Below are 27,897 nucleotides of genomic sequence, written 5' to 3'. Positions count from 1 at the left end.
TCGGTACAAGGCTCGCCTTGTAGCCAAGGGATTTCACCAGCAAGCCGGTCTTGATTTTACAGAAACCTTCAGTCCTGTTGCCAAACCAGTCACCATTCGCATTTTATTAACCCTTGCTGTCCAAAATGATTGGTTTCTTCATCAGTTGGATATCAGTAATGCGTTTCTTCATGGTTCCCTGAAAGAGGAGGTGTTTATGCAACAACCTCCTGGTTTTGTTGATGCCTCTAAGCCTTCCTTTGTCTGCAAGCTAAATAGATCTCTTTATGGCTTAAAACAAGCCCCTCGGGCCTGGTATGACAAACTTGGTCACACCTTGCTTTCTCTTGGTTTTGTTAATTCTCAGTCTGATTGCTCTTTGTTTGTGCGCTCTGCTCCTTCTCTGGTGATGGTCTTGGTGTATGTCGATGACATACTTGTTACTGGTCCCGATGCCTCTCAGTGTCAAACTTTTATTCAACAGCTCAGTACCCTGTTTCCTGTTAAGGACTTAGGACCTCTCCATTATTTTCTTGGTCTTGAAGTCCATCGATCCTCTGATGGTATTTTCATGTCTCAGGGCAAATACGCTATGGATCTTCTTATCAAGACGCATATGGAAGGGTGCAAGCCTTGTGCCACTCCTCTTGGTACTACTAAATTAGATCACATTGGAACCCTGCTGCCTGATCCAAAGGAGTACCGGTCCATCGTTGATGCCCTTCAGTATCTCACCTGGACTCGGCCAGATTTATCCTTTGCTGTGAACCAAGTCTGTCAGTTTCTTCACTGTCCTCGTGACACTCATTTTCAAGCTGTTAAACGCATTCTTCGGTTTCTCAAAGGCACTATTGATCAAGGCATCTGGTTCAAAAAGGGATCTCTGCAGCTCACCGCTTTCTCTGATGCGGATTGGGCTGGCTGTGTTTTTGATCGTCGCTCTACTTCTGGCTATTGTATCTACTTCGGTTCCAATCTTATCAGTTGGAGTGCTAAAAAGGAGCCCACTGTTGCCCGTTCTTCCACTGAGGCCGAATATCGCTCTCTTGCACTTACTGCTGCAGAACTTACATGGATCTGCAAGATTTTCCATGACATTACTTTCCCTCTTTCTCATCCCCCTATACTGTGGTGTGACAATGTCTCTACAATTTCTTTGGCTTCCAATCCTGTCTTTCATGCGCGCACTAAGCATGTGGAGATCGATTACCATTACATTCGGGAGCTTGTTCTTGCAGGTTTGGTCAAGGTGCTCTATGTCCCCACTGAACACCAGGTTGCAGATATTCATACTAAGTCCTTACCCAAGGCACGATTTCATTTCCTTCAATCCAAGCTTTCTCTGGGTTCTCCTCCGATTAGCTTGAGGGGGTGTAAAGGGATAAGTAGTCATAGCTAACAGCTTGTACAGCTGTCATTTATAGATGTAACAGTTTTGTAACTAATCTCTGTATTAGAGACCTAATTATGTGTAATTAGGTACTAAGCTTTGTTAGAGAACTGTATATATATTGAGTTGTAATTCTTACACATTAAGTAATGAAATACGAAGAGTCAGTTTCTTATAATATTCCCCTTCATCGTCTTCTTTCTCAGAAAAAACCGAACACTGAGGTTGCATCGCAAACACAGAAATCCATTCCAAAATTCAATCTAAAATCACCAAACTCTAACACTACGTCTTCTTTCTCGACGTGCATTTTCTATTTCTAGGAAAAATTAAGACTGAGGACTAATGCAAAGTTGCGAGCCAAGTCATAACGGGACATGAATAGAGTAGGCATATGAGTCTAACTATAATTTCTAAAAACTTGCCCGATCATCAAGCGTTGGTGAATCTTCAACACTCCACGAACAATGCCTCTTTCCACTAACATTTTCTAACAACTCTCCAAAGATTAATATCCAATTTCTCAGAGAAATTAAATTAAGCAGTAATGGTGATCACATAAGGTTTAGTACTTGGACGAAAACATGTGCAATATATACTTACTATTTTCCAAATACCTTGTTGGCATATTTATGTGACAAGAAGAACCAAAAATAAGTACTGATTAATGAAAAATATCAGAAAGTATTCCTCTGTAGGCCTTCGGCTCCCACATTACCCATAGAAAAGAGCACAATCCAACATTATATTGAAATTGAGAAATTCTTACACGGTTTTTAGTTTAGAGAAAGGAAACACTAACGAACCATTATCGAGCTTCTGGCATACTAATGGTGACTGCATTATTGGAAAAACTTGTCGAATTTTGAGAAAAAGAAGAGCCAACATGACTGGACTTCCTCGGCGTTGAAAAAGCAGGTTCTTTGATGGGTGGAAGTGATGTAGCTTCATTGTTTAGCATAAAAACTACAGAAGACATTGTTGGTCGATTAGCTGGAGCTTCTTGGACACACAAAATCCCTACATGGATATACTTCAGAGCTTCATCCAAACAGCATGTTTCCCTTACTGACTCATCAATCACCTCGATTCCTCTACCTTCTTTCCATAACTCCCATGCCTAATTTTAACATATAAACAAACCCATCAATCATGCATGACCATTCACTTTCTTGAGATTGAATCAAATCTGAAAAACATTACTTACCCATCCAGCAAGACTAAGCGGCTGTTCAAGACGATGAAAAGCAGAATTCCTCTTTCCACTTACAATCTCTAAGAGCAGCACTCCAAAGCTAAACACATCCAGTTTCTCTGAAAAATGGCCGTAAAGTGCGTACTCAGGTGACATGTAGCCGCTGAACGAATCAAAGGTAGAGAAGTCAGCAACAAGCAAGTAATTGCATACAGTTTACATATGAAGGAAAGCACTTACTATGTCCCAACAACCCTGTTTGTATTTGCCTCAGTTTGATCCATGCTGAAAATTTTTGCCATCCCGAAGTCTGAAATTTTGGGGTTCATTGTTCCATCCAACAGAACATTGCTTGCTTTTAGGTCCCTGTGAATGATTTTCAACCTGGAGTACTTGTGGATATAAAGTACTCCTTGAGCAACACCTTCTATAATTCGAAAGCGTGTACCCCAATCCAGTGTTGTATTTTTGGATGAATCTGATTGCGCAAACCATGAAGAAGAATGATTTTAATGTTGAAAAAAGGTAATAAAAATGTGATGCCATGGAAGTCAACAATATTAAAGAATTAATGGTAGTAGTGATGACCATATACCAAACAAAAATTTGTCCAAACTTCTATTGGGCATGAACTCGTAGATCAATATCATTTCCTCCTCTTCAATGCAGCAACCCAAGAGCCTAACGAGATTGGTATGTTGGAGCTTGGCTATAAGCTTTAACTCATTCATGAACTCCTGATGTCCTTGCCCTGACTTCCTTGACAGCCTTTTTATCGCTACTTCTTCATTTTCAGTCAAAATCCCCTGTAGAGGATGAAAAATTCCAGAATAAGAGAGCTGCTAGACTCCTTAACTAGGAAAATTTGGGACATTGTTAAGAAATATACAAAAGATATGACGAAGAACCATTAATGTACTAGCATTAAGAGCGCACAGTGGAAGGGTCACCTTATAAACAGGGCCAAACCCTCCCTCTCCAAGTTTATTAGCTTCAGAAAAGTTGTTTGTTGATGCGACTATACTCCTTAAACTGAAGAGTGGTAGTTCGTTATCATTCTTTCCACCTCCAAGGCTAACATTGCTTATAGCCTCACTCATACTTCCTCCTGCACTCCCTGTTTGAGTCTTATTATAAGAGCACCATTTGTTTGTGTGTTAATCGGTGCCTGCGTCTGTGTGTGTGTGTGTGTGTGTGTGTGTGTGAGAGAGAGAGAGAGAGAGAGAGAGAGAGAGAGAGTGAGAGTGAGAGAGAGATGGTGGCAGTGTGTGCAAACGTGCGGTACCTCTGCCTTCATTTCTCAAAGTTTTCTTCCACAATAAATAGACAAATAATATTGTAAGCAATCCTGCTGTTGCTGAGACTAGTGTTATTACAAGGGACAGCTTATGAACATGACCCTTACCACCTGCAGTGAACGGAAAAGGTTCCAACTAATTATCGTTTTCTGAGTAACTTTTGCTGTATGCTAAGAAAGTTAATTGACACAGAAAACAGCGAAAGAAACCAAACAAACATACCTTGATCAGAGCGGTGAACACGAATATACATGTTTTGCCCAAGCCCATGATTCTCTACAAGATCCGTCAAGTCACCAAGCCATGTCAAGCATTTTACAGTACCTCCTTCTGTCACATTTGAATAGGCATAAGCTGTGCAAGAGCAGTTCCGAAGGCATTCATATCCACACTCACTCATACTCATACTTCCTAAAATAATAGCATGATCCGGTAGTTTCATCTTCTCAAACTTTGAAAACCCTTCCCCTTTATCACATGTCAATGCCTTTTCCCGAACACAACTACCGGGCCATTCACCTGTAGCCCATTGTTTCTGAAATTCGGTCCTAAAACCTTTCAAACACTTGCATTGTGAGGAAAGGGGATCACCATTTTTATCACAGGCACCATATGGACCACATCTAGCATAATAGTCACATTTATTGATAGGCTCTCCCCATGCTTCAAACCATGTCTTACTTCTCTCCGTCCACAACAGTAGGTGGAACTGCCCAGTTGGACTCAAAACAGCCCTCAGCTTTACTGAACTATCCGACACACCAAAAGTAAAATAAATCTCATTAGCATCAAAACTGTACGCAACGTAAAAGAAGCCTCCGCTTTGATTTCGAAAGAACGTTTTTGACTCCTTGTCGAAGTATACAGCACTTCTCCAATACGTAGCATTTGCCTTCCAGGTTATTAGCTGCCTCTGAACTTTCGGATCAATGCCTAAGCTGAACATTCCGGGTTGTGGATCATCAAGTGCTGCCCACGATGTCAGACGCGCTTGTTGACCTGTTATCTTGCTCAGGCTAAGCTTCACGCTAGGCAACAATGTGTCAGAGGGATGATCGAAGCTCTGCCACAAAATGTCTTCTCCAAGTTTTAGTTGAAGGTTTCCACTATCCATCAGTACAGCAGTTGTGGCATTCATTGCAGAAGCTGGTACCGATGCATTAGAAGACCAGATAACTAGTTTTTTAGTCATCCCATCTAACACCACAAGATTTCCATCCTTGCTAAGCGTTAATACACCCGGAGAATCAAGTGGGAATTCTCTGTTGGCAACCCATACTTTCGGGGTCTTTGGGATTGTGTTGTACCATATACCAAGGAAGAATTTCTTCGAATTTCCGGGACTAAAGAAGCCTAATGCAAATGTTCCACTGGAAGAAATCAAGGTCTGGTCTGTGCTGATAGATTCTCCCGGTACTAAATTGTCAAGGCTTGTACAAACAGATAGGAGAAACATAAAAGCACAAAGAAGAAGCCACCCCATTCAGATACAGAGATACAAAGAAGGAAGAAGAAGAAGTGTTCAACAATATTTTGTCCCAACAACTAGTGAAAGTGCCACCCTATTGCAAATGCGCATCATGAACAACCTTAATTTCATCAAATATTTAAGTCCAAATGTCGGTAGTGACGGCAATTTAATAGACAATGTGAGTCCACTTGTACTTTTTCACGGTCCCCTTTGGCCAGCCAGCCACTTATTAGGTTCAAAGTGAGTATGATCACCTTCCACTGTGGTGCAAAAAAGCATCAAATATACCTATTAAGTATTACTTACCCACTAAGTCGAGAGATTGTCTCACGTCACTGATTTATCACGTGTGGCACAAAAAAAGCATCAAATATACCTTTTACCTACCCACGAAGTCGAGTGATTGTCTCACGCCACTGATTTATCACGTGCCAATCGTCTATTAGATGAATAGTGCCCTTTTAAACACGTGACAAACATTTATTGGACAGTGACGCCACTAAAACTAAATCTCCGTTACATTAGAGAATTGCACTCAGTGTGCTACCTTATTCTGCTAATGTAAAAGGTATGATTGGCCGAGCATATCTCAAACAACTCCATGCAAATTTTGGATTTTTGAGAATTTGAATAGAAACTGCTGTCATAATATCAAATAGTTTGTGGGCAACCTTGTTACCACTTAATTTTGTTGAAAAAATGCTGCTAAGAATATGCAATGATCAGGAAAATTGGAAACTTTGACCCAAAAAAAAAATTGGAAATTGGATTTGTTTTCACCCGTTTTTTAAGTAACTTCGAAGGTATAAGAAATATTTTTATTAAATTAAAAAAAGAAAAAAAAAGTTACCAAAATTTAAATCCGACCTGCCGGATTCGAACCAGCGACCTAAGGATGGCTGAGAGATTACTACCCACTACAGTCCTCCGCTCTACCAACTGAGCTAAGGTCGGATCGCTGTCGTTTTGCATGGGATTTATATAGAAATAATGACAAAACTTAATAGTGCAATTTGGCAAAAAATTTTGCAAAATGAGAATTAATCGAATAATCAGTTGATTATTACCACGAAAATTTGTTAAATTTCGTTGTACTATCGAAAATATTGTGTAGTTTATGGGTTGTGTCATAGATTTTTTGTTTTTGTTAAACGAAAGATTTTGTTAGATTAGCCACCGATGGGGTTCGAACCCACGCAGTCATGCAATGACTCAATTCCTTTTCACAACTGTTATCGGGTAATCCGATAAGCACCTGTTAAGATAACGGGTTGGTTCGGGTATACACGTGGGTAACACGATATACGATAAACAAAATATTAATTTTATAACCTTATAACCCTAAACAAATACTATAATAATTATATATATATATATATATATATATATTAATTTAACAATTTTATACCCCTAAAAACTATACTAATTATATATATATATATATATATTAAATTAAATATTAAAAATTGGTGACCATTGGATCGGCTTAAATATACATACCATTCAATTTCTTAAGTGTTATACGTACAAAATAAATAAATTTAAATCTACTTAATAAATATATATATATACACACACATCATTGAACTTGATAAGATACAAATTCTACGAAACTAATTTCAACGATCTAACCGTCAAACTTGTTTGTATATGCTTCAAGATCGAATCAACAAAAAATCGCAAAAAACTAACATTCAGAGGTCAAGTAACGGGACAAAACTTTTCAACGGTTATCAACAAAAAATCACGATTTAACGGTTATTTTAACTCCGATTTTGATGATTTTTTACAGCCACACTCCTTTACCCTATATGAATACAATGAATGAACTCGATCTTCAATTTAAAATATTTACACTAGTGGATACCACAAAATATTATGTTATACTCGATGAAAGTATGAATAAACTCTTAAGTGTTAGTGAATCTATTGTTTTGATGTGATACGCATTCTACGAAACTAATTTCAACGATCCAACCATCAAACTTGCTTGTATATGCTTCAAGATTGCATACACCAAAAATCGCAAAAAAACAAACATTCAGAGATTAAGTAACGGGACAAAACTTTTCGATGGTTATCAACAAAAAATCAAGATTTAATGGTTATTTTAATGATTTTTTACAGCTACACTCCTTGAGCCTATATGAATACAATGAATAAATTCGATCTTCAATTTAAAATATTTACACTAGTGGATACCACAAAATCTTATGTTAAACTTAATGAAAGTATGAATAAAAATTCTTAAGTGTTAGTAAATCTATCGTTTTGATAAGATACGAATTCTACGAAACTAATTTCAACGATCCAACCGTCAAACTTGTTTGTATATGCTTCACGATCGCATACACCAAAAATCGTAAAAAAAAAAATTCAGAGATCAAGTAACGGGACAAAACTTTTTGACGGTTATAAATGAAAAATCACAATTTAATGGTTATTTTAACTCCGACTTAGATGATTTTTTACAATTACACTCCTTGACCCTATACGAATACAATGAATGAACTCGATCTTCAATTTAAAAAATTTACACTAGTGGATATCGCAAAATCTTATGTTATACTTGATGAAAGTATGAATAAACTCCTAAGTTTTAGTGAATCTATTGTTTTGATGGGATACACATTCTACGAAACTAGTTTCAACGATCCAACCATCAAACATGTTTGTATATACTTCGAGATCGCATACGCCAAAAATTGCAAAAAACAAACATTCAGAGATCAAGTAACGGGACAAAACTTTTCGACGGTTATAAACAAAACATCACGATTTAACGGTTATTTTAACTCCGATTTTGATGATTTTTTACAGCTACACTCTTTGACCCTATATGAATACAATGAATGAATTCGATATTCAATTTAAAATATTTACACTAGTCGATACCACAAAATCTTATGTTATACTTAATGAAAGTATAAATAAACTCTAAGTGTTAGTGAATCTATCGTTTTGATGGGATACACATTCTACAAAACTAATTTCAACGATCCAACCGTCAAACTTGTTTGTATATGCTTCAAGATCGCATACGCCAAAATCACAACAAACAAACATTCAGATATCAAGTAACGGGACAAAACTTTTCGATGGTTATCAACAAAAAATCACGATTTAATGGTTATTTTAACTCTGATTTGATGATTTTTTTTCCAGCTACACTCCCTGTCCCTATATGAATACAATGAATGAATTCAATCTTCAATTTAAAATATTACACTAGTAGATACCACAAAATCTTATGTCATGATGATCGATAAAAATTGAGGATTTTGTAAAAGGAATAGCATGCAAGCTTTGAGTTCCATTGGCAAGGTTTGAACTTTTGAGAAAGGCTTCACAACCTTGAAAACAAAAACTCTTTCATTTTGCATATCCTTGCACATTTAATATTTTGTAATAGACAAGTAGTGTATGGATGTTTGTTTATTAGGATCTTATTTTCGAGTGTAGATGTAGTACTTAAACGACAAATGTGTTTTAATATTATGAAGTAATATTTATGTGGCAATGTGTGGTATATGCAAATTTAAGAAAAAAAAATATTTTTTTTCTTAACGGGTCATAATGGGTCATAACAGGTCGAGTCACTTTACCCATTAGGTAAAGTGACCCGACCTGTTAAGGACCAGTTAAGATAACGGGTGTAACACTACACGATCCGTTAAGATAACAGGTGTTACACGAACACGACAAACACGACCCGTTTGCCAGATCTGAGAGGGGTAAATCATAAAACGATTCTCTAGTGGAGGATAAGTTTTCTAAACAAAAAGTATTGAGCGTTATTAATCTAAGATCATTAATTTCGTCACCCAATTGATTAAAAACTCTCTGACATGCACATGCAAAGGCATGTTGCACAACTCTACATGACAACTATATAATGGACGAATGATGTATTATTTAGGATAGTGGGTCATATCGAATGAATCGAAGAGTATTAATAACCAAATATTACAAAAGTATGTGGAAAGTACAAATGGATGTGTGAATAGCACTTCCTAAAGATTAACCCCAAGCAAAATATGCTGAAATCCCCTTGGAAGTATCAAAGAAATAATACTAACATGTAGAAAAATAAACATATTCCTTATTTTGTTGCTCTCTTTGATAGAAGTTTTATTTTCCCATAATGTATCCTAATTTTTATGCCCAAGCCAAAATATCACAAGTCCCACCTCCTCCTCGACCCCCATAAAAAGAAAGGAAATAAAAAAGAAAAACATTCATTCCAAGTTGATTCCAGGATAAGAAAGAAAAGAATACATGATGAGCCCAAGTCACACAGCAAAGAGGTCAAACTCAAACTTTTGGGACCAGAAACATTAGAGATAGGCTTTTACAATTACCCGTTAAGCGTTAAATATACAGAAAGAAAACAAATGCGACGTGAAAAGGTCAAGGGTTTATGAAAGAGTGAAAAATTAGAGTATCAGCCGTGCTTTAATTATCTACCTTCAACCAGACTATTGGTTATTTCAGATATAATTTCTGGCTTACTAGAAGAAGAAGCTGTGCTGGAGTTGCCTCTCCTTGTGAGAAATGCTGGCTGTTTAGGAGCCGGACACATTGCAGTTTCACTGTCGAGCATGGTGATCACATTCGACATGGAGTGGCGATCGCTCGGATCTTCTTGTACGCATAAGAGTCCGACATTGACACACTTGATAAACTGGCTTTCGTTGCAACTTTCTTCCAGAGTCTTGTCCATTAAATCCAGCACCTTGTTTTCTGTCCAGAGTCTCCATGCCTGGGAAAATGGTAAAATTCAAAAATTGTGTATAGGGTTTAATGGGGTTTAAATGGATATGGAATATTTGACGCACTTACATAATTTATGAGGCTGAAAGTTTGTTTCGATTGATAAAAGCCTGTGTTCTTTTTTCCACTGATTATCTCAAGAAGAACCACGCCAAAGCTAAAGACATCTGATTTCACTGAGAAAGTTCCGTCCAATGCATACTCTGGAGACATGTAACCACTGCATCAAAAAATATACTTGGTAACTTATGCAGGCACAAAAGCACTTTCACCTAAGAGGGTCAAGGATATGAAATCATAGACACAGAACTTAGTAGCTTACTAAGTTCCAACTACAGTGTTTGTGTTTGCATGAGTTTCCTTGCCTCCAACAATCCTCGCTAAACCAAAGTCCGATATTTTGGGGTTCATCTCCTCATCTAGGAGAATGTTGCTGGTTTTCAAATCTCTATGAATGATCCTCAATCTGGAATCTTGATGAAGATAAAGAAGCCCTCGAGCGATTCCCAAAATGATGCTAAAACGCATCTCCCAGTTGAGAAACATACTTTTTGTATGATCTTGCAGAATTTCCATTTTCCATATAGAGAAAAATTTAGTAGCTATCGTAGTTAAGTCAATCAAGAAACCATATGTCATGCAGTGACAGATAATGAAAAGAGGAGTAGGAACGGACCGAATATAAAGGAGTCTAAACTTTTGTTAGGCATGTACTCATAGAGTAAGATCTTTTCTTCTCCTTTCATGCAATAGCCCTTAAGTCTAACAAGGTTTCGGTGTTGAAGTTTGGCGATCAGCACCACCTCATTTCTAAATTCCTGTAAGCCTTGTCCTGAAACCCTTGATAGCCTTTTCACCGCGATTTCTTGGCCTCCAAGAAACATTCCCTGCAACAAAATCCCTTACATATAAATTTATAAGAAACCACAACACATAAACATCAATGACAAACAAGTGTTACTATATAAGGTGATTCAAGTACTAAGGAATGGTAAACAACTGTTCGATTACCTTGTAAACAGGCCCGTATCCCCCTTGTCCAAGCTTGTTTGCATTTGAGAAATTATCTGTAGCGTCTAGTATAGTTTGCATATCAAAAAAAGGTACATCTATACCTTCCTCTTCCTTGAACTCGCTTGTGGTTATCAACTCCTTGACTCTCCTTTCACTATCAAATTGTCCTCGTCTTATTTGATCTAATGCAGGGAATTGAAGACATTTATTCTCATCGACTATGAACAACTCTGCAGATCTTTCATGACAATAACGCATATAGAAAAGCAGTTACCTCGTTTGTTGTTCATATTTCTTCGCCATATATAAATGGAAATGACGATGCACGCCAGAAAAATCACACTTAAAAGCACCGCTACAATTATCAGAGGCAATGGCAATTTTCTTCTCGTATGCTCTTCTTTTGGTTGCCCTAGAGGATTACCTTCTGCAAGAAAGAAAAGAAAATATTTTTTATTGTCATATAATCATTTTTACTGTACTGTACAATGTAAAACATTCTGCAGCACTCGTATCGACATAAAAATTTGATTTGCAAGAGGGCACATGCATGACCGAAATTTTATACCTAACATGATATTCTCATCTTGAGTACATCTTATTATCGAGCCATTCCATCGAAAATTGGCTTCGCACAGGCATCTTTTCTTTCCATCTCGTGCACTCTTGCAAATTGAATGTGCCCAATCCCCGCAGTCTGCAGATGTTGTGCAGGTTGGTTCCATTGGTAGCTCCCAACCCATCTCCACTACTTTAGGACTTCCATTGCACAAACTGCTTACTTTAAATGGAAATGATGGATTGATCTGCCGATTAGCCTCTATGTTTTTACGATCACATTCTTCTATATTTTTGGGTTGGAAGCCTTGGATGAAAAAGCTCTGTGTACTTGGGTTTATGCTAACAACTCTAAACAAGGTGTCATTCAGTCCCACAAAGTTAACCTGACCAGTGAAGTTGTTGCACTTGAAACGGGAGTACATGGGGTCACCGCAATCCAGGCTTGTGCTTAGGGGATAAGGGACGATGGTTGTGCCACAAGGCTTACAGTCTCTTACAGTTGATTCTGCACAAGGAGTAATTAATTGACTGTCATAACGAGCTAAGAAATTATCAGTACCTCATTTATGTTCACATCGAATGATCTCATGCTTTTGCAATTATGTTCACAAAGGTTTAACCCCGCGTTTAATCAAATATAAATAGAATCATGCTAATTGAAACGACATATACATGTAAGGAATAGTGTGAAACAGCAGAAAGCATAAAGATAAAACTCATGTAACTGAAGTTTGGAAAATGGTTTGATCATCTAATCACAAGGTAAATTAGTTATTCCATCCACTCATTCATTTGTTTGTTTCGAGAAGCTTCAGAGGAAGAGTACCTAAATCAGAGAACGCAACACGAACAGAGAGGTTCTGGCCCGCATCAGTATACTCTTCCTCAAGATTATTTAGATCTCCCTCCCATATTTTGCACAATGGAGTAGGCGCATCCCCTCGTTTACCATAGTTTTCAGATTTAGCATATGAATAAGCCTTGCACTGGCAGCTATTTAAGCACCTTTTCCCGCATTCTGTTTCATTGTCAACGTTGAGTTCTGAATCTGGTTTTCCCACTTTCATCTTCTTCAAGCTCAAGAAGGTTGCATTCTTGTTGTCGCCACATAATGCGGGCTCTCTTGTGCATCCATCTGAAAAGTCCCCAGAATTCCACCGTTGTAGAGACTGGGGATTGAAACCTGGCAAACATTTGCACAGAAACGGAATATTATTATCATTGCAGCTGCCAAAGTTGCCGCAAGCATTAAACACACTGCAGTTATCTCTTGGCGCCCACCAATACAAATTCCACTGCTTTGTGGAATTAATCCACTTCCAAAACTGTATCTCTCCAGTAATATTAATCACCAACCTTGTATAATTGTATTCTGATAGTTGAGGAATTGCTATGTTTTTATTAGCGGAGTTTTGACTCGCATTCCTGAAAATGTTGGAATTTCTAACAATATATTTCTTGCTGAAATTTGATAGTAAGTAAGTAACCGCAGGAAGCATTTGATCAAAGCTGTAAAATGTATCAGTTGCCTGTTCTCCGCCTTTCCAGTACGGAATCGATTCAATTTTTGATTTTGATTTTGTGATGACATACTGGTCCTCTTTATCTGGATCTTGTTTGAAGTTGAATTGCCCGCTTGCCGGGTCATCTTTGCCTGTCCACGAAGTCAGCACCAAGCTTCCAGCCATCACCATCCCAGGAATGAATGTATCAGTTGGATTTTGAAAGCTCTGCCACAAAATATTCCATGCCCACTGATCATCGCCACTGCTTAGAACAAGGTTCCCGGAATCCATGAGCTTCGCGGTCCGTGCTGAAGACTTGGATTCAAGCTCCGTTGACCAGTAACTCTTTCCAGTAGTATCCAACACTTGGAGGTCATCATATCGGAGTGCAAGGAGTATGGTACCAGTGGAATTGAGAACTGGCTTTTCTCTGTTGGCAACCCATACCACTGTCCTCGGACTCAGTTGGTGATACCATATGCCAACATATCTTTGAGTCCCTTTAGGTGAAGGGCTAAAGAATCCGAGTTCAAATCTTCCTCCAGATGAAACAAGAGTTTCTGATTCATTCATTGGAGTGCTGAATATTATTGTATCTCTAGCACGGCAACATGGGTGAGATGACCACAACAAGACTGCTACAGCATACGAAACGAAGATGGAAAACAGCATGCGATTCGCAAACCATGCAACCTCGTAATTTGATCTTGTTAACATCCCTCTGAGAAACATCATTAATTAAGGAGAGGCTACTGCTACCAAAAGATTGGCAACTTAATTAACATATATCGTAGAGAATGTTGATCCTGTGGCAATCATTCAATGCTGCATGGTTGAACAGTAGTTGGCACAACGTGAAAGTCAAGGTCGTCCAGTTCTTGTTCAACTTTTCTTTGTTTCCACAAATGTCGATACGGCTATGGCCTACATGTATAGAGACTGAGCTCAATGATTGCAAAGTGGCAAATGCACGGTCACGGTCGTCGAATTGTTGTATATCATCTCTTCTTCGTGTCCACAACTTTATTTCTCGCTTTCCCTCTTATTTTGTAAATGGCTTTTTTTCTTTCTTTTTTTCATTTTTCTGTTGTACAAGAATAGTCAATAACGAGACAATGCATATACATTATCCAGCGTCCATAGTCCAAGCTAATTTATCCAAAATTTTCGATTTTACCGATGCATGCAATTTGAAAGAAAAATAAATAAATAAATAAATAAGAATTTAATTTGGGTCTTCATCTTCTTTGGGGAGTATATGGCAGTTATGCAGGGCGAAGCAGTTTAATTTTGTGCTTTATAAGGAGGTAAATAAGCAAGATTAAGAAGTAATGACTAATGAGGAGCATACTATTAGGAAATCGAGAATGCTGTGGCGGCCGGCGAGTGAGTATCTCCACCTCCGATGCTCGGCCAATTGCACCACCTCACTCCGAGGCTGTTGTTGAGAAGCGAACCGTGAGCATGAGGATGACGATCCTGTCAGCACGGGCAAAGCCACCCACAAGGCTAAGGTGGGCTGTAGCTTAGGAAGGTTTTTTGTAAGTGTTGTGCTGTTTACACGCTCGTTTTTATTTCTCACACATCCTTCTCAGTTTTCGTCATTCGATGGAATAAATTATAAGATTAATGGCAAAAAATTAATAAGGATGTGTGAATAGCACTATCTTTTTTTTAACTCATGCTTTAATGGCTTATGTTAATGCATGTAGCCTACATAGCCCACTCAATCCCAAAACAGGTTAGCATTTCATGTATATTTAGTAGATGATAGGTAATAAATAGAACTTTTTATGCTAAAAATAATAAACTAGTTCTATCTCCTCTCTTCCTTCTATCCTATTCGTTAAAGAAAAAGATCATTTACTCTATGCAATTTAACCTCTGTACTTCTTACTCAAGAAAAGGAAAAGAACTTTTTTTAGTTCACAATTAAATTCCTATATCTGCAATTCCTTATTTTTCGTTACCGATTTTCCAATGAATGTAACTTTTGGTACGTTCTTAATTGCTTTAATTACTTATTCTTGATTTATTTAGTAGGTTAATTATTTATATGGTCCTTGAAGTTATCTGTTAGGTTATGATTTCAAGAATTGTTTATATTCTATTATAGTTTTTATATTGATTATTATATAATTTTATATAATAAAAAAATAAACATATGATTTTATAGTACTAATTTCAACTAACTCATCCAAAAAAAAAAAAAAATCATGGCTCCGCCCTTGCTTATCATCCAGAGCCCCATTGTTGATGGCTGTTATTCCTTGTGAAAATTAAATTTCCTTTCAATTCTCAATGCACCTTGAGGGGTACATATGCAATTTTGGAAATTTTTTGGTGGCATCGATAGTTATGCTGGGCTTCAGCAGTGCAGGTTCGAACCCAACTGTCGGCCATTTAACCTTTGGGCTTCGGATTTGGCCCAACATTTTTGTACTAGTGAAGTCGCTTATTTAGCCCATTAACTATTTCCAGTAGTATCCAACACGTGGACCTTACAGTCTTGGAGTGCAAGAAATCTGAATTTTTTTTTTTTTTCCTATTTCTTTTGGCGAAGGGGTAAAGAATTCGAGTTCAAATCTTCCTCCAGCACAACAAGACTACTATTGCATACGAAATGAAGATGGAAAACAGCAGGCAATTCACAAACCTTGATGCAATGACGTACTTTGATCTTGCTACCCTCATACTGGTAAATGTTAACCTTGTTGCAATCACTTTGTGAGAATGTGGGGACGAAATTCCACTTTGGTGAGGGACGCAAGGGTTTATAAGAGATTGAACTACTCTTCATATTAGCAATTGATTTTATAATGAAACCTTAATTTTTTTCACAGTCAATGCTATCGCGAATCTTTGTGTCCACTCCTTCACTTTTATTAGGATATTACACCCCATATGCACTTTTCATTTTTCGTTTCGACACCATATCCCAATACTAAAGTCAGATTTTTGCAAAGTTCTTAGTTTTATAACAAAGTGGTATATAAAAAATTGGTACATATTACATAAAAAAAAAATTGTACTAATCCTATATTCAAGAAAATAAAAAATAAATTAATATATGTTTAGAATTTTGTAATATTAATCTTGGGAGATATTTTGTTTACACCTTTTAACCTTACACACACTACCTTTAATATCTGATCATAAAATTAAATAAATCGAACAAAATAACGGACAATATTTAACAAGAGTTTTCGAGAAGCTTAAAACGACACTAGTTATATTTCCGAGTAATGTTATTTATACCATATTTTTCTACCACATTTTCATATCACCTTAGATAGCATTAGATGTGGACAGCCACATCATTTGAATAAATCAGATTTTTAAATTTAGTTCATTATTTAATAAACTGATAATTAAAAAAAACTAATTAATTAAATAACAATTGTGTTATACGAAAAGTCTTTCTCCTTCATTTCCTTGAATTTTGTAAATTTTTTAAATAATATGACTGTTCACATCAAATATCACTTAAAATAATATAGAAATATGCAATAAAAACATGGTAAGTCTTCAATCTTTGTTACTTTTCCTAATTCGACGACTGGCTATTGGCGGTTTCTAGGTTGAGCGCGTCGGCTTGATGATTCTTATCTATTATAATATTTTTAATAAAAAAGTAGGATAGGAATTGAGGACATGATTCGGAGCCGCGAAACGCAAGGCTGAAAATCGCGCTATTCGGGGATTCGGGACCCACGGTACACGTAATAAATAATCAAATCTTGCGGGTGCAGACCCACGTGGTCCGATGGCTCAAATTCCGCCACGTAAGCGAATAGAATCTCCTCACATAGAAATACGCCACCTGGATGCCATGTCAGCCAGATTTTCGAAAATATCCTTGCGAGTCTGCACCAACCAAAGGAGGGAAAAGACCGAAGGCCCCCCCCGCGTGCACATACAGACCACACAAGCTTTTGCTCCCCCAGGAGCCGACACCTGGCGCCGCGGAGCACCACAGCCTCCGCCTTTGGTCGTCCTCCCATTGAAACCTTTGGACTATTTTGAATTTCTGCATCGTTTTGTACTTGAAATGACCTCCATGCCCTTTGTCTACTTGGTGGTATTCAAGGCACTTTCTTTTCAACTTTTTTCTATTTTTTTAAAAGAAATTGGTGAGAGATTTGAGTGAATTTACTGTTCTTTGATTTTCTCGTCTCATCGAGTAAATTTTAGATACATGCAATCACTTGAAAAAATATGTATTCAATGTATTTAAAGCTTCTTAAGCAAAAGTAATTCAAACGATCTATTATATTTATAACTCAGCCTATAATTTTTTTTCATCATTTAATTACCTGTACGATTATATGACATAACCTAAGGCGAGAAGTTTATCTAGTAGACAATGACAACTTCAACCCCAAGTCCACAACCTCGTATAAGGCTTGAAGCTTAAAAATAAACTTAAAATACGTGCAATCATCTGTAAATGAGGTAAGTAATTTGTATTAAGCTAATTCTTGAAATTTAATTATTTGAGTAGTTGATGTGTCAAAAACATGTTCCAAGAATGGTAAAATCGTAATTGAAATAAAAAGCAGGGTTGATGCTATTATTGTCGGCAAGTGGCCCTTTCCCTTGTTTTCCCTTCCATCTTACCCATCCTGAAGTTGCAGAAGAGAGAGAATAAGATTTTCCGAGAAACACAAAGAAACTGCGAGAAAAGAAAATTCCCAAAAACTGAAGGCGGACTCTGCGTCCTTTGCAATCAAGAGAAAGATGAAGAATTGCGAGCTCTGCCGGCTTCCAGCGAGAATCTTCTGCGAATCGGACCAGGCGATTCTGTGCTGGGACTGCGACGCCAAGGTTCACGGCGCCAATTTCCTGGTGTCTCGCCACTCCCGGAGCCTCCTCTGCCACGGCTGCCAGTCTCCCACGCCTTGGAAGGCCTCCGGCGAAAAGCTCGGCCACACTTTTTCGGTGTGCGAGAGCTGCGTTCTCCCAGACGGAGGCAGAGACGACGACGACGAGAGCCAGGGCGGCAATGATGAGGAATTCGATTCGGATAACGATGAGATTGACGACGACGATGACGACGATGATGATGAGGATGTTGATTTCGATGAGGACGGAGATAATCAGGTGGTGCCGTTGTCTTCCACCGCGACGCCGCCTCCGCCGACTTCAAGCGCATCGAGCGGCGAGCAGTCTACGACTGCTTTCAACAATGGCGGTGGAGGTGATTCCAAAACCGCCACCGCCGTTTCGTTGAAGCGATTCAGAGAAACCGCGTCGGATCTTCGCTCCCAGGTACGTTATTCTCCGTTTCCGTTGATTTCAGAATCGTCTTTCATTTTTCAACGGCTAAGATTCGTATGTTTATATCACAGATCGCCGATCTCGACCGTTCATGTCCTCACCAGAGGTGTGGCTCCGCTAAGGCTGCTCGAGCGGGTCCGTCGGAACGCAACGGCGGAGCCACTTCGGTTGACTCATCGAGACCTCGAAAAGACCGGAGAATCGACCTAAACCGGCCGGCTTCTCCGTCCTCGCCCGTTATTGAGTCCCCGAGGAGTTTTCGCCGGCAAGGCAATCCGTAACCTTTAATGAAGGATCTGAAGCCGTCGATCTTGACCGCAGCCGTCGTAGCCGTCGGATATGAGGTAGCTTATGATGGATAATTCTTTTTAATTACCTAACAACAGTTTCAACTCAACTGATCCTGATTTGAGCACTAGTTAAATTTGTATTAGTCAGACAATTTGTTTAATATTCTCCTTGTTTATGTTGTGCCATTATTTTATAATAAAAAAAACAGTACTTTGTAATTTGTAGGAGAGTTTGAATTTTTTTCTTTCTGTTTTTTTTTTCTTGTATTAAAATGGAATTTTGGGTTTGTTTTTATTATTTTTACTTTTTACTCCGCCGTTAATATGAATTATCAATCAAGTTAAATCTTTATTTCTTGATGATTTAAATTATTAACATAACATGTCATCATATTTTAACGTCAAATTTGTTAATGAAATTTGATACTTGGTAGAATATGTTACCTGTTTTGCTTTGATTAGTCACGTGGTTGACACGTCTCCTATACCTTAAATTTTGCTAAGCTTATTATATGATTTGATGAGAAAGTTTTAACTAAAAGCTTATGAGCTTTTAAAATGACTGAAAGCGTTTTTGGTGAATTTTTTTTTTGAAACAATCTTTAATAAAAATGTTAATAAATTCTAGAAAATCACTTAAAGTGTTTTCTGGAAGAAGTACATAAGTGATGCTTTTTGTAGAAAGGATTTAAAGTGCTTCTGGAACCCAATAATATTTTATCTAAAAACGCTTTCAGTCATTTTAAAAGCACATTCAAACGAGCTCTTAGATGCCATTTAAAAAATCAATTGATGATTTTACCATGACAACTTTATTTTTATGAAGATCAAAAAAAGAATATATATATATATTTTATAAAATAAATTAGTTGATGGTTTCATCATAATAATTTATCTTTTCAAAGCTAAAAAAAAAGGAATTTTTTCAAAGCTAAAAAAAAAGGAATTGTTATTAACATTTTAAAAATTGCATTTTACACTTCTTACAAGTGTATTTTTCTTTTTAATTCTAAAAAGTTTAAAGTATCAAATAAGATTTTTAAAATGTTAATAACAATTCTTAAAAAAAATTCATACAAATATTTTAACCTCTTTCTGACTATTATTAATTGTTCACAAGCCTGAAAAATCGAATTCAAGTCCGTTTTATGTACGGGTTTGAATTATCATCCCAACCGCCGCTCGAGGTGGTTGATTTAGATGCGGTCTTGCAAGGAATAGATTTGACTTTTGAGTGTGGTGGAGGTGAAAAGACCGAGTCCTCGTGGAGGAGTGCAGATGATGGATGGAGGTGGCGTGAATCGTGATGGCCTGCCTGCCCCTGTCTTTAGAATTGTGGCAGTTGTCAGAAAACCCTAGTCCATATTGACGAATTTGGATCCTTGCGAGAGTTCTAAAGATTCTTACATTTTAGTCGTTTATTGTATATCATGTGGTCAAAAATTATTTTAAATTTATTTATTTAAAATTAAACATAAATAGTAACTAATGAAAATTAATCGTACAATGTATGTTGAATGATTATAATGTGAGAATTTCGAAGATCCCTGTAGAAAGAATTCGAAGAAAATCCTCATCTCATACATATCAACTCATCAGATTGGGACCTTTCTGAAAGTACATAATGCGTTTGTCCTTTGAACACACAATGCCATGACCCATAATAGCCTCACGAGTCACAACACAATAGGGAGCAGGCACCAACTCATAGTGATATTCTGGATTTAGTCGCTCCTGCACGTGTGATACAATTACGATCGTTAATACATTGTGGGTATTGAAACTGTACCAATGATCAGATAATTTTTTACTGTTCATGTGTCGTGAGGTATCTATCATATCACCTTCGAAGTCTAACCATTCTTGTGTCGTGAGTATCATATCAACAACAGCCAGATAAGTGTCGTACCACTTATGTGTCGTAGGAATCATATGCATCAACGTTCATGATGTAATAGTTCTTGTCCAAATTCTCAACCTTTGATTAATATCCTAGACGTTTTTACTCATTTGATTTACATCAAACATAAGATCAGCTTTTACAAAAAAACTAAGACATGTCATGTTTCAACTAATAAAATGCTTCAACCTATCGTAGTTTCTTTCTTCTTGATTTTTTATAGATTTTTACAAGCCGTTGGGTTTTGTTAAGTACCTATAATTTGTTCTAATCTTAGTTGTTAACATTGTCCGGGGTTGGATATCTTTGTATGTTTGTTTATTATTTTTTCTCAACAAATATCTACCTCAAGACCATAAACAAAGTTGATTAACGAAGAACATGAAGATTAGTATCTTTTCCGTAACCTTTATTAGTTGATTAATTTAAGGTCTATGGCCGGCCGTCGCATCAAGTAGGCCAAACGTTTATGCAAGGATTCAATCACTTTACTAAAACCGAGAAATTAAATCTCTATTATATGATTAATTAATCTGATTTATCATAAAATAATACGAGAAAAATCTCCCAAGTAACCAGGTTGTGGTTGGAGAGGCTCTCAGCAGAACACCACAAGATCATCAACCAATCATATTTTTTAATACATTGTTTTGGTTCGTCTTCAAGGGTTGTTAATTATTAAGAAGAGGAAATTGTAGTAACGATCATTCAATTAAAATTCTTGTCTAGTGGTCCCTTAAGTCATTAAAATGTGCAGTTATGATTCTTTTTGTCAACTCTGTTAGAACTTCAGCCAAAATGAGAGGCTGAATCAAGGGCAAATATGAAAAACCGAATGAGAAAATTGTAGCAATAACCCCTTAATTTTAAACCAATTGAAGAAATAGTCTCTCAACTCTAACCGAATTAGAGCAATGATCCATCAACTTTAATCCAATTGTACCAATGGTTCTTCCAACATAATTTATTTTGACGGCAGTTCTGACGGAGTTGACGAAAATGATCATAGCTATACGTTTTGATAAGTTAAAGAATCAATGGTTATAAATTTTTAATTGAAGAACCATTGCTCCAATTAGGTTAAAATTTAAGGATCATTGCTACAACTTTCTCTATTGAGAAAGAATAATAACCTCTGCAAATTAGCATAAAGGATCTGAACTCGATCGAGAGGTTTGGTTCTTGTGGTGGATATTTGTTTGAAGCTTTTAGGGTTCGAATGGTTATGTGGTGGTGGTGTTTGCAGTTGTACTTATTTATGAAAATTTCTAACCCACTAGTCCGGAAGGGAGTAAGATTTTCTCTCCTCTTTTTTTCTCTCCCCTTCCATCCCCTCCTATTTGAATGGTCACGGTTAAGCCACGTCAACATCTTATATTAATTTTTTATAATAAGAGAAAAACAAAATAAGAGAATGTGAGAGGAAGAGATGGAAGGGAATGGAAAGAAGAAGAAAGAGGTTCCTAGTCTGAAGGGAAGATATTACTAGTAGCCAAAGCAAAAGTATGGTAGGTGCTTTTATTTATCTTGACCATAACTTGATGAAATATGACACCACGATGGTGACAAAAGAGGGAGTATGTTCCTAGCACTTGGAGTGACAAAAGGGAGGGTTGTTTTCCATCCCAATCTTTGTAAAATGTTATTTAAATTAGAAGATAAGTGATACTAGCTTGGCTTAAACCATTAGGTGTAGGCGCTTTCCAGAGGTGGAATCTTCTTTCTTTCTATTTGACCCTAAACCGATCAATCTAGCCATGAGTAGGTTGAAGAGAGCTCTAACTAGTCTTGGAGGATTGAACCCACGTATGTGATTATTAGTTGTTGGCCGAAGAAAATATTTCGAAGAGTTTGATCAACCCGCTGGTTAGGTCACACTTCAAAGAGCGAGCTTGTGGCTAATGAACGGTTGGATGATATCTAATATTGTGTGTGGGTCTGATTCTTTGAGAGTGTCTTAACTATCTAACTAGTCAAACAACCCTATTCAAGTTTTTTTCTCAATTGATAGATCGTGGGGTTTACATCCATTAATGATTACCAATCAATAAACATGAGTTTGGACAATTGTCAAGTACACTTCTTGGAAGGCTAGTTAATGGTTCTTACAAACAATATTTCCACTCTAAACTCGACTTAGGAAAGGGGCATAGGGAAGATTTGAATCCTTGATGCAATTTATCGACAAGAACAATCCCATCCACCAGAACAATTGATCATTTGTAGATAAATTTTCTTCATTAGAATAAAAATAAAATTCTTAACCAAAAATATCTAAAAAATGACTGTCACAAGGTTTACGGTGAAATGTTTGTATCCTTTCCCACATTGAACGATGGAGGTTCATCTAAATTTTCACTTGGTTTTCTGGCCACAAAAATTGGTAAAGGGGATATTTGAGAGAATAAAAAAACCAGCTGCAGAAAGTAGAGTCCATGCCCTCGTCAGATTTTCTTTGTGATGATCTCAAATATTTATAAATTATGTCTGTTTATCGTTCATCGTACGGTTATAAATTATTTTAAATATTTTTATTTAAAAATAAACATAAACAGTACTTGACAAAAACCTATCATACATATATAATGAACAGACACGATTCACGAATCTCTATGATCGTCACCAAAAGAATCGAACGAGTATCTTGGCAGAAAGTAATCTGTTTCACCGCCTTTGCTAATAGTAGGCTAGTTTTGGATTAGAATATTTGCATCGTGCTTACCCATTTTAGCTTCCTGACAAAAACTTAATAGTGCCATCGTTTTACACTAACCACTCAGCTGGTTTCCAAAATTAAATGAGTGTTACCTTTACGCCAAATTACTGTAATATACATGTTTATCTTATATACTGATGCGTTGATCTAGTTTTCAAGGGAGATTATTGTATACTATTAAAGATATATCCTCGACTTCTTGTAAGTGGATATAATAGTACAAATTTACAAAACTTATAAAACACCTGTACTCAGAAGAATTTCCAATAAATGATTTTTTATTAGAAACGCATCGAAATTTTTAATAAAAATGCAAGGGCTTCTCTTTAACTTAAAAACATTTTTTTATAGTCTGAGAACGTTTTTAATTATTTAAAAAAAAATTACTTTCATGCGCGTTGTACGTTGGGTGAATAATTGAGAGGATCATACTTCTATGCCAGCCAAAATATTTTTACCAGTACGAATCCGAGGATTATTCTATCTTGATTTCAAATAAAAAGCTGCTTCTCCACTTACATTTGAAACTACCTTGTCTGCAAACGAAAGGGACAACACACAAAAAGCAAGTTCTTAATTCTATCGGAATAGACACTTCACAGCGATTTATTCTTCTGTAAAATATCCATTATTTGTTTAATGCATGAAAACCAGGAGGTGCTCGTCATGCATTATGCAGAAAAGCACGGTGAGGAAAAGCACTTATGCCCAAGTCAAATTACAGTTTTGTGGCTGTGATGGTAGCGTTGGGGTTTATAGAGTGCCCTGGTACCCCAGCCACATACAATATTTTTGAACCATGGTCATTGAACTTGGTACACTGTCAAATTTGTCAAATTTTCAATCGAATAGAGGGTTATTTCGTCCGCTTAAGCGACAAGGAAACTAAAACAAAATGTATAAATTTTCGTCACAGTAGGTCATAAGCTGCGCTTCTAAATTTTCCGTTAACATTAATCAGCGAGACTAAAAAACTCGAAAGGGAAATTAAAAGATAATTGCATTGAAAGAAAATTGGAGAAATGAAATGAAGTTCTTGCCTGCCTCTTAAGTATGTTGCTTATTGAAATGCTCGAAATCTTGTATTTTATTTACACAAAAACAAATTTTCAGACAATATTATCTAACTTTTGAGGCGGTTGAATTTCCAAGTGAAACTATATTACCAAACTTTTGAGGCAGTTTATGAAAGGCTGATGGGTTCACCACACAGTTCCTCCAACTCACTCTCTAGAATTTTCAATAAGCAAGCTTTGGTCCTCCTATAAACCCACGCTCGAGCACTCCGATCCCAGTCAAATCTCTGAGGACCACTGCATCAAGAACATAAATCTTATAGCAAAACGAAAGACAAATTATTAAGAAGTTGAGCAAAATAGTAAGGAGTAAACGGGACCGTGGATTTCTAACACTACATGAGCAAGATGCAGGTAGGAGAATGAGCACGAAAATTTCTATCATGGGATTACGATATTAATACAAGTACTTGTCAAGATGGTGATTACGGGAGACCATGTTTACATGACACTTGACATGGCAGTATAGTAAAGCATTCCACTTCTGTAAACACAAGGCTCGAAGCTACAATGAATGTAGTTAGCTTCCACAAAGACATGTCGATGGCCACCACATTGGAAACATGTTATACATCAACGACGTGCCAAGAATAATGGGCACATGCATGATGGTAACTCAGTGAGTCACATCTCCACAGAATACTAGCACATGGATTTCTGAGATTGATTACGTATAAAAATGTGCTGCAATGGATGGGATTTCCCCATATAGAAGATGCGTAAACAATAAAGACCCTCCGCCCCATCAAACTACCTCCCTTTCATGAGTTTAAGGGCATCAGGACATTCTTCCACGTGAGAGAAGGAAGGTCACAGGTTCCAGTTGAAGGGCTACCATTCAAGATTCTATTCACCACTCACTAATCAGATAATATTTCCTACAAATTAGTTTCAATTTCAAATTTTTAGCTTCCTTTCCAAAATCTTGAAGGAGACGTTTAATTCAAGCCTGCGCCATTTGATACCTGTTCTTGCTTCAGACAGTATTAGAACATTGTAATATCGTATTCAAATTTCTGTAATTTATAATTCACTCATAAGTTTAAGGCATTAATTTCTGATCACAAGCACGTGCAAAGGTGTGTACAAATTGCTCAAAAATAATGCCGCTATCAAGGAAATATGAAGAGGCATGGACACAGAAGCAAACTCATGGACATGCAGTAATACATCATTTGAAGATAAAAATTATGTTCATTCACACATTTCAATATATATGTGTGCACTATGGTATGGTGTGTCAGACTAAGGTATAGACTGTTGAGGAAACATCCAGTTTCATTCTTAAGTACATAATGGAAGAGTTTCCCACGTCACAGAACTGCTCAATCAGAGATCCTTTACTCCGACAGCATCTAGGGTTCCTCGAACAATGTGATATCTCACACCGGGTAAATCCTTAACCCTTCCCTCGAAGGTCTCTTTTATTAGTTTTAATAGAAGGAACAAAAAATGGATTCTCCACTTCATCTGTATACACCGTTTATTCCTACGAAATACCAGACGAAATAGAATGATCTTAGAAGGGATATAATGAAATTCTTTGATTGGTTCTTCCCAGAGAAATGATCCTTGATTGTAAATTTAGTTAACATGCAGTCCGAACAATGGCATGAAGCAAAGGTATCAAGAAGACTCGCAGACATTTTGAACGAACCAACATATAGACTCACAAAAGTGTAACTATACGAGACACAATCAGACAAGCAAACCTGAATCCAATAAGGGCGACAGAAGAAAACATACCTCACTGGGGAAGACAACCAAATTTGTCTGTTTGGTGTTTGTTTGTTCAAAACATAGGTACCACGATCCCCGAGTTTTAAGGTCAGCACCTCATTCTGCCAAATGCAAACCCAATTACTTGCCAAAAACTAATTACTTTCCTATTTACTTAATCAATTTCAAACAACAACCAGCCATTCTCACCCCATAGTCTATGTCAAAGTCGTCGACTTGAACAGAATCTCCATATTCCTGCCAGGTAGAACCATCAATGAAAACATAATGCATAACAATACAAAATGTGTTATGTACCAAAACAAGAAAACAATGCATAACGAGTTTGAAACTCGAATAACTCCGCACGAAAAGGAACGGAAAAAATGAAATACCTCGAATTTCTCTTGGAGGTCTTGTATTGTAGAATCAGCTAGCCTGTGAAATTCATCCTCCTGCAGTACAGAACTGTATGCGCATCAACTCATTAGCAACATTAATTTTACGCCTCGAACCAAACAGCAATTTCAGCTAAAATTCCAATCCCAACACAAAATCTGTATCTTTAGAATTCCCAATTTATGAATAACTTCAAAAAATAAAGAAAAATATGCGCAAATAGAACCGGTTACAATCTTTTAGTAAAAATTAAAACTGGCGTGACACTAAACAGACAATAAAAGGCCGCTAAACCGCGACTAATGTACGGTTTATTATCACTAATGTTCTATTTGTTGTATTAAAACTGCATATCTTAACTTAGTTGGAGCAACATTTCTGCTTCCTACAACTTCTTAGAGAAAAAGATCAAAACTTTCTTTCCATATTTTCTCGGTAACCAAGCAGAATATAAAATTTTGACGGAAAATTGAGACTTACTGGTAATCGATGGCCGCGGGAATATTAGTATCGTCATCGAGATTCAAAGGGCTCGAACAGAAGCTTCTGGAAGCTATCCAACGACGAGGTCCGTAGTGGCTGTTCGAGGAGAGATGATGAGATTTCTTAGCTTCTAGAATATGGAAGCACGACCTGGAGGCGGTGAAAGAAGAAGAAGGAGAAGATGGAGGTCTGAGAAGCCTCCTCGAGAGCCGTCGCAGCGGAAGCAGCTTTGAAGCCATTAGCGGAAAGCCAACAGCTTCTTTCTCGAGCTAAAGCTTGAGGTAGAAGACGGGATGGGCCTAAATTCCTAATTATGGGCCTACGGCAATCTCTCGAGAGATTTTTCAATATGATCGGTACATAAAATGATATATTACGTGTTACATTATATAAATAATGAGATATATGTAATAAAAAATTAATAACTTAAAAAATAAATTTCGCACAACCATTTTTATTTACATCTACCCTCATTACGTGTGCCTAGTTTATTGGGCATATTGCTGGCCTAAATCCTAAATATGTTGTATCTTTTATTTTGTACGGCCGTGAATTTAAATAAAATTTATTTGAAACAACAGAAAAATATTAAATAAGAGTGTGCGAGAAATTAATAATAATGTGCGGTTATTATTTTTCTGTTTATTTATGTTTCTTAAAAAGCTAAAATTACCTTTAGAATACACAATCAAAAGTTGTCACATGTTATGTTTTTGGAATTAGAATAATGTGCTATGATTAATATGTGTTTAGGTTCGATTCACATTGTGAAACAAACAACAAGATATGATGTGGTGAGAATTGCTAGGAAGATTTAAAGTGAAATATGTGATGAAAATTTGATTCTA

General features: G+C 36.9%; 4 protein-coding genes and 1 non-coding gene across 5 annotated transcripts; 1 reads left to right on the top strand and 4 right to left on the bottom strand.

Moving 5' to 3' along the window:
- Nucleotides 1-2,177: 2,177 nt before the first annotated feature.
- Nucleotides 2,178-5,345, bottom strand: LOC137740406 (G-type lectin S-receptor-like serine/threonine-protein kinase B120). Its single transcript, XM_068480285.1, has 7 exons — nt 4,085-5,345; nt 3,850-3,972; nt 3,515-3,681; nt 3,160-3,370; nt 2,805-3,042; nt 2,577-2,727; nt 2,178-2,489 (listed from the first exon to the last, which is right to left on the bottom strand). Exons 1-7 carry the CDS (start codon nt 5,343-5,345, stop codon nt 2,178-2,180), a joined length of 2,463 nt encoding a protein of 820 aa, XP_068336386.1.
- Nucleotides 5,346-6,194: 849 nt separating this feature from the next.
- TRNAY-GUA (transfer RNA tyrosine (anticodon GUA)) lies at nt 6,195-6,287 on the bottom strand. The gene is made up of 2 exons: nt 6,251-6,287; nt 6,195-6,230 (listed from the first exon to the last, which is right to left on the bottom strand). It is a non-coding gene; the product is annotated as a tRNA-Tyr (tRNA).
- A 3,294-nt stretch (nt 6,288-9,581) lies between these two features.
- Nucleotides 9,582-14,065, bottom strand: LOC137739443 (G-type lectin S-receptor-like serine/threonine-protein kinase At4g03230). The gene is made up of 8 exons (XM_068479012.1): nt 12,508-14,065; nt 11,689-12,186; nt 11,395-11,547; nt 11,118-11,302; nt 10,783-10,993; nt 10,429-10,666; nt 10,176-10,326; nt 9,582-10,095 (listed from the first exon to the last, which is right to left on the bottom strand). The coding sequence occupies exons 1-8, from the start codon at nt 13,919-13,921 to the stop codon at nt 9,793-9,795; spliced, it is 3,153 nt and encodes a 1,050-aa protein (XP_068335113.1). The 5' UTR covers nt 13,922-14,065; the 3' UTR covers nt 9,582-9,792.
- A 3,734-nt stretch (nt 14,066-17,799) lies between these two features.
- Nucleotides 17,800-18,975, top strand: LOC137740351 (uncharacterized). Its single transcript, XM_068480218.1, has 2 exons — nt 17,800-18,457; nt 18,538-18,975. The coding sequence occupies exons 1-2, from the start codon at nt 17,927-17,929 to the stop codon at nt 18,745-18,747; spliced, it is 741 nt and encodes a 246-aa protein (XP_068336319.1). The 5' UTR covers nt 17,800-17,926; the 3' UTR covers nt 18,748-18,975.
- A 5,411-nt stretch (nt 18,976-24,386) lies between these two features.
- Nucleotides 24,387-27,333, bottom strand: LOC137740805 (frataxin, mitochondrial-like). The gene is made up of 5 exons (XM_068480607.1): nt 27,047-27,333; nt 26,563-26,635; nt 26,378-26,425; nt 26,195-26,289; nt 24,387-24,685 (listed from the first exon to the last, which is right to left on the bottom strand). Exons 1-5 carry the CDS (start codon nt 27,286-27,288, stop codon nt 24,556-24,558), a joined length of 588 nt encoding a protein of 195 aa, XP_068336708.1. The 5' UTR covers nt 27,289-27,333; the 3' UTR covers nt 24,387-24,555.
- Between the last annotated feature and the right edge of the window lie 564 nt (nt 27,334-27,897).

Source organism: Pyrus communis, chromosome 7, assembly GCF_963583255.1.
Source record: "Pyrus communis chromosome 7, drPyrComm1.1, whole genome shotgun sequence".
In the NCBI taxonomy this organism is placed as follows: Eukaryota; Viridiplantae; Streptophyta; class Magnoliopsida; order Rosales; family Rosaceae; genus Pyrus; species Pyrus communis.
This window is presented reverse-complemented; position numbering and strand designations above follow the sequence as displayed.

Excerpts from the sequence above, each read along its gene's own strand:
- LOC137740406 (XM_068480285.1), bottom strand. The coding sequence starts at position 5,345 with ATGGGGTGGCTTCTTCTTTGTGCTTTTATGTTTCTCCTATCTGTTTGT. Across the intron at positions 3,682-3,849 it reads TTTGAGAAATGAAGGCAGAG|GGAGTGCAGGAGGAAGTATG; the intron begins GTACCGCACGTT and ends AGACTCAAACAG. Across the intron at positions 2,728-2,804 it reads AACAGGGTTGTTGGGACATA|CGGCTACATGTCACCTGAGT; the intron begins GTAAGTGCTTTC and ends TGATTCGTTCAG.
- LOC137739443 (XM_068479012.1), bottom strand. The coding sequence starts at position 13,921 with ATGATGTTTCTCAGAGGGATGTTAACAAGATCAAATTACGAGGTTGCA. Across the intron at positions 10,994-11,117 it reads GATACGGGCCTGTTTACAAG|GGAATGTTTCTTGGAGGCCA; the intron begins GTAATCGAACAG and ends ATTTTGTTGCAG. Across the intron at positions 10,667-10,782 it reads TTTAGACTCCTTTATATTCG|ATCATACAAAAAGTATGTTT; the intron begins GTCCGTTCCTAC and ends AAATTCTGCAAG.
- LOC137740351 (XM_068480218.1), top strand. The coding sequence starts at position 17,927 with ATGAAGAATTGCGAGCTCTGCCGGCTTCCAGCGAGAATCTTCTGCGAA. Across the intron at positions 18,458-18,537 it reads CGTCGGATCTTCGCTCCCAG|ATCGCCGATCTCGACCGTTC; the intron begins GTACGTTATTCT and ends TTTATATCACAG.
- LOC137740805 (XM_068480607.1), bottom strand. The coding sequence starts at position 27,288 with ATGGCTTCAAAGCTGCTTCCGCTGCGACGGCTCTCGAGGAGGCTTCTC. Across the intron at positions 26,636-27,046 it reads CCCGCGGCCATCGATTACCA|TTCTGTACTGCAGGAGGATG; the intron begins GTAAGTCTCAAT and ends ATGCGCATACAG. Across the intron at positions 26,426-26,562 it reads ACCTCCAAGAGAAATTCGAG|GAATATGGAGATTCTGTTCA; the intron begins GTATTTCATTTT and ends TCTACCTGGCAG.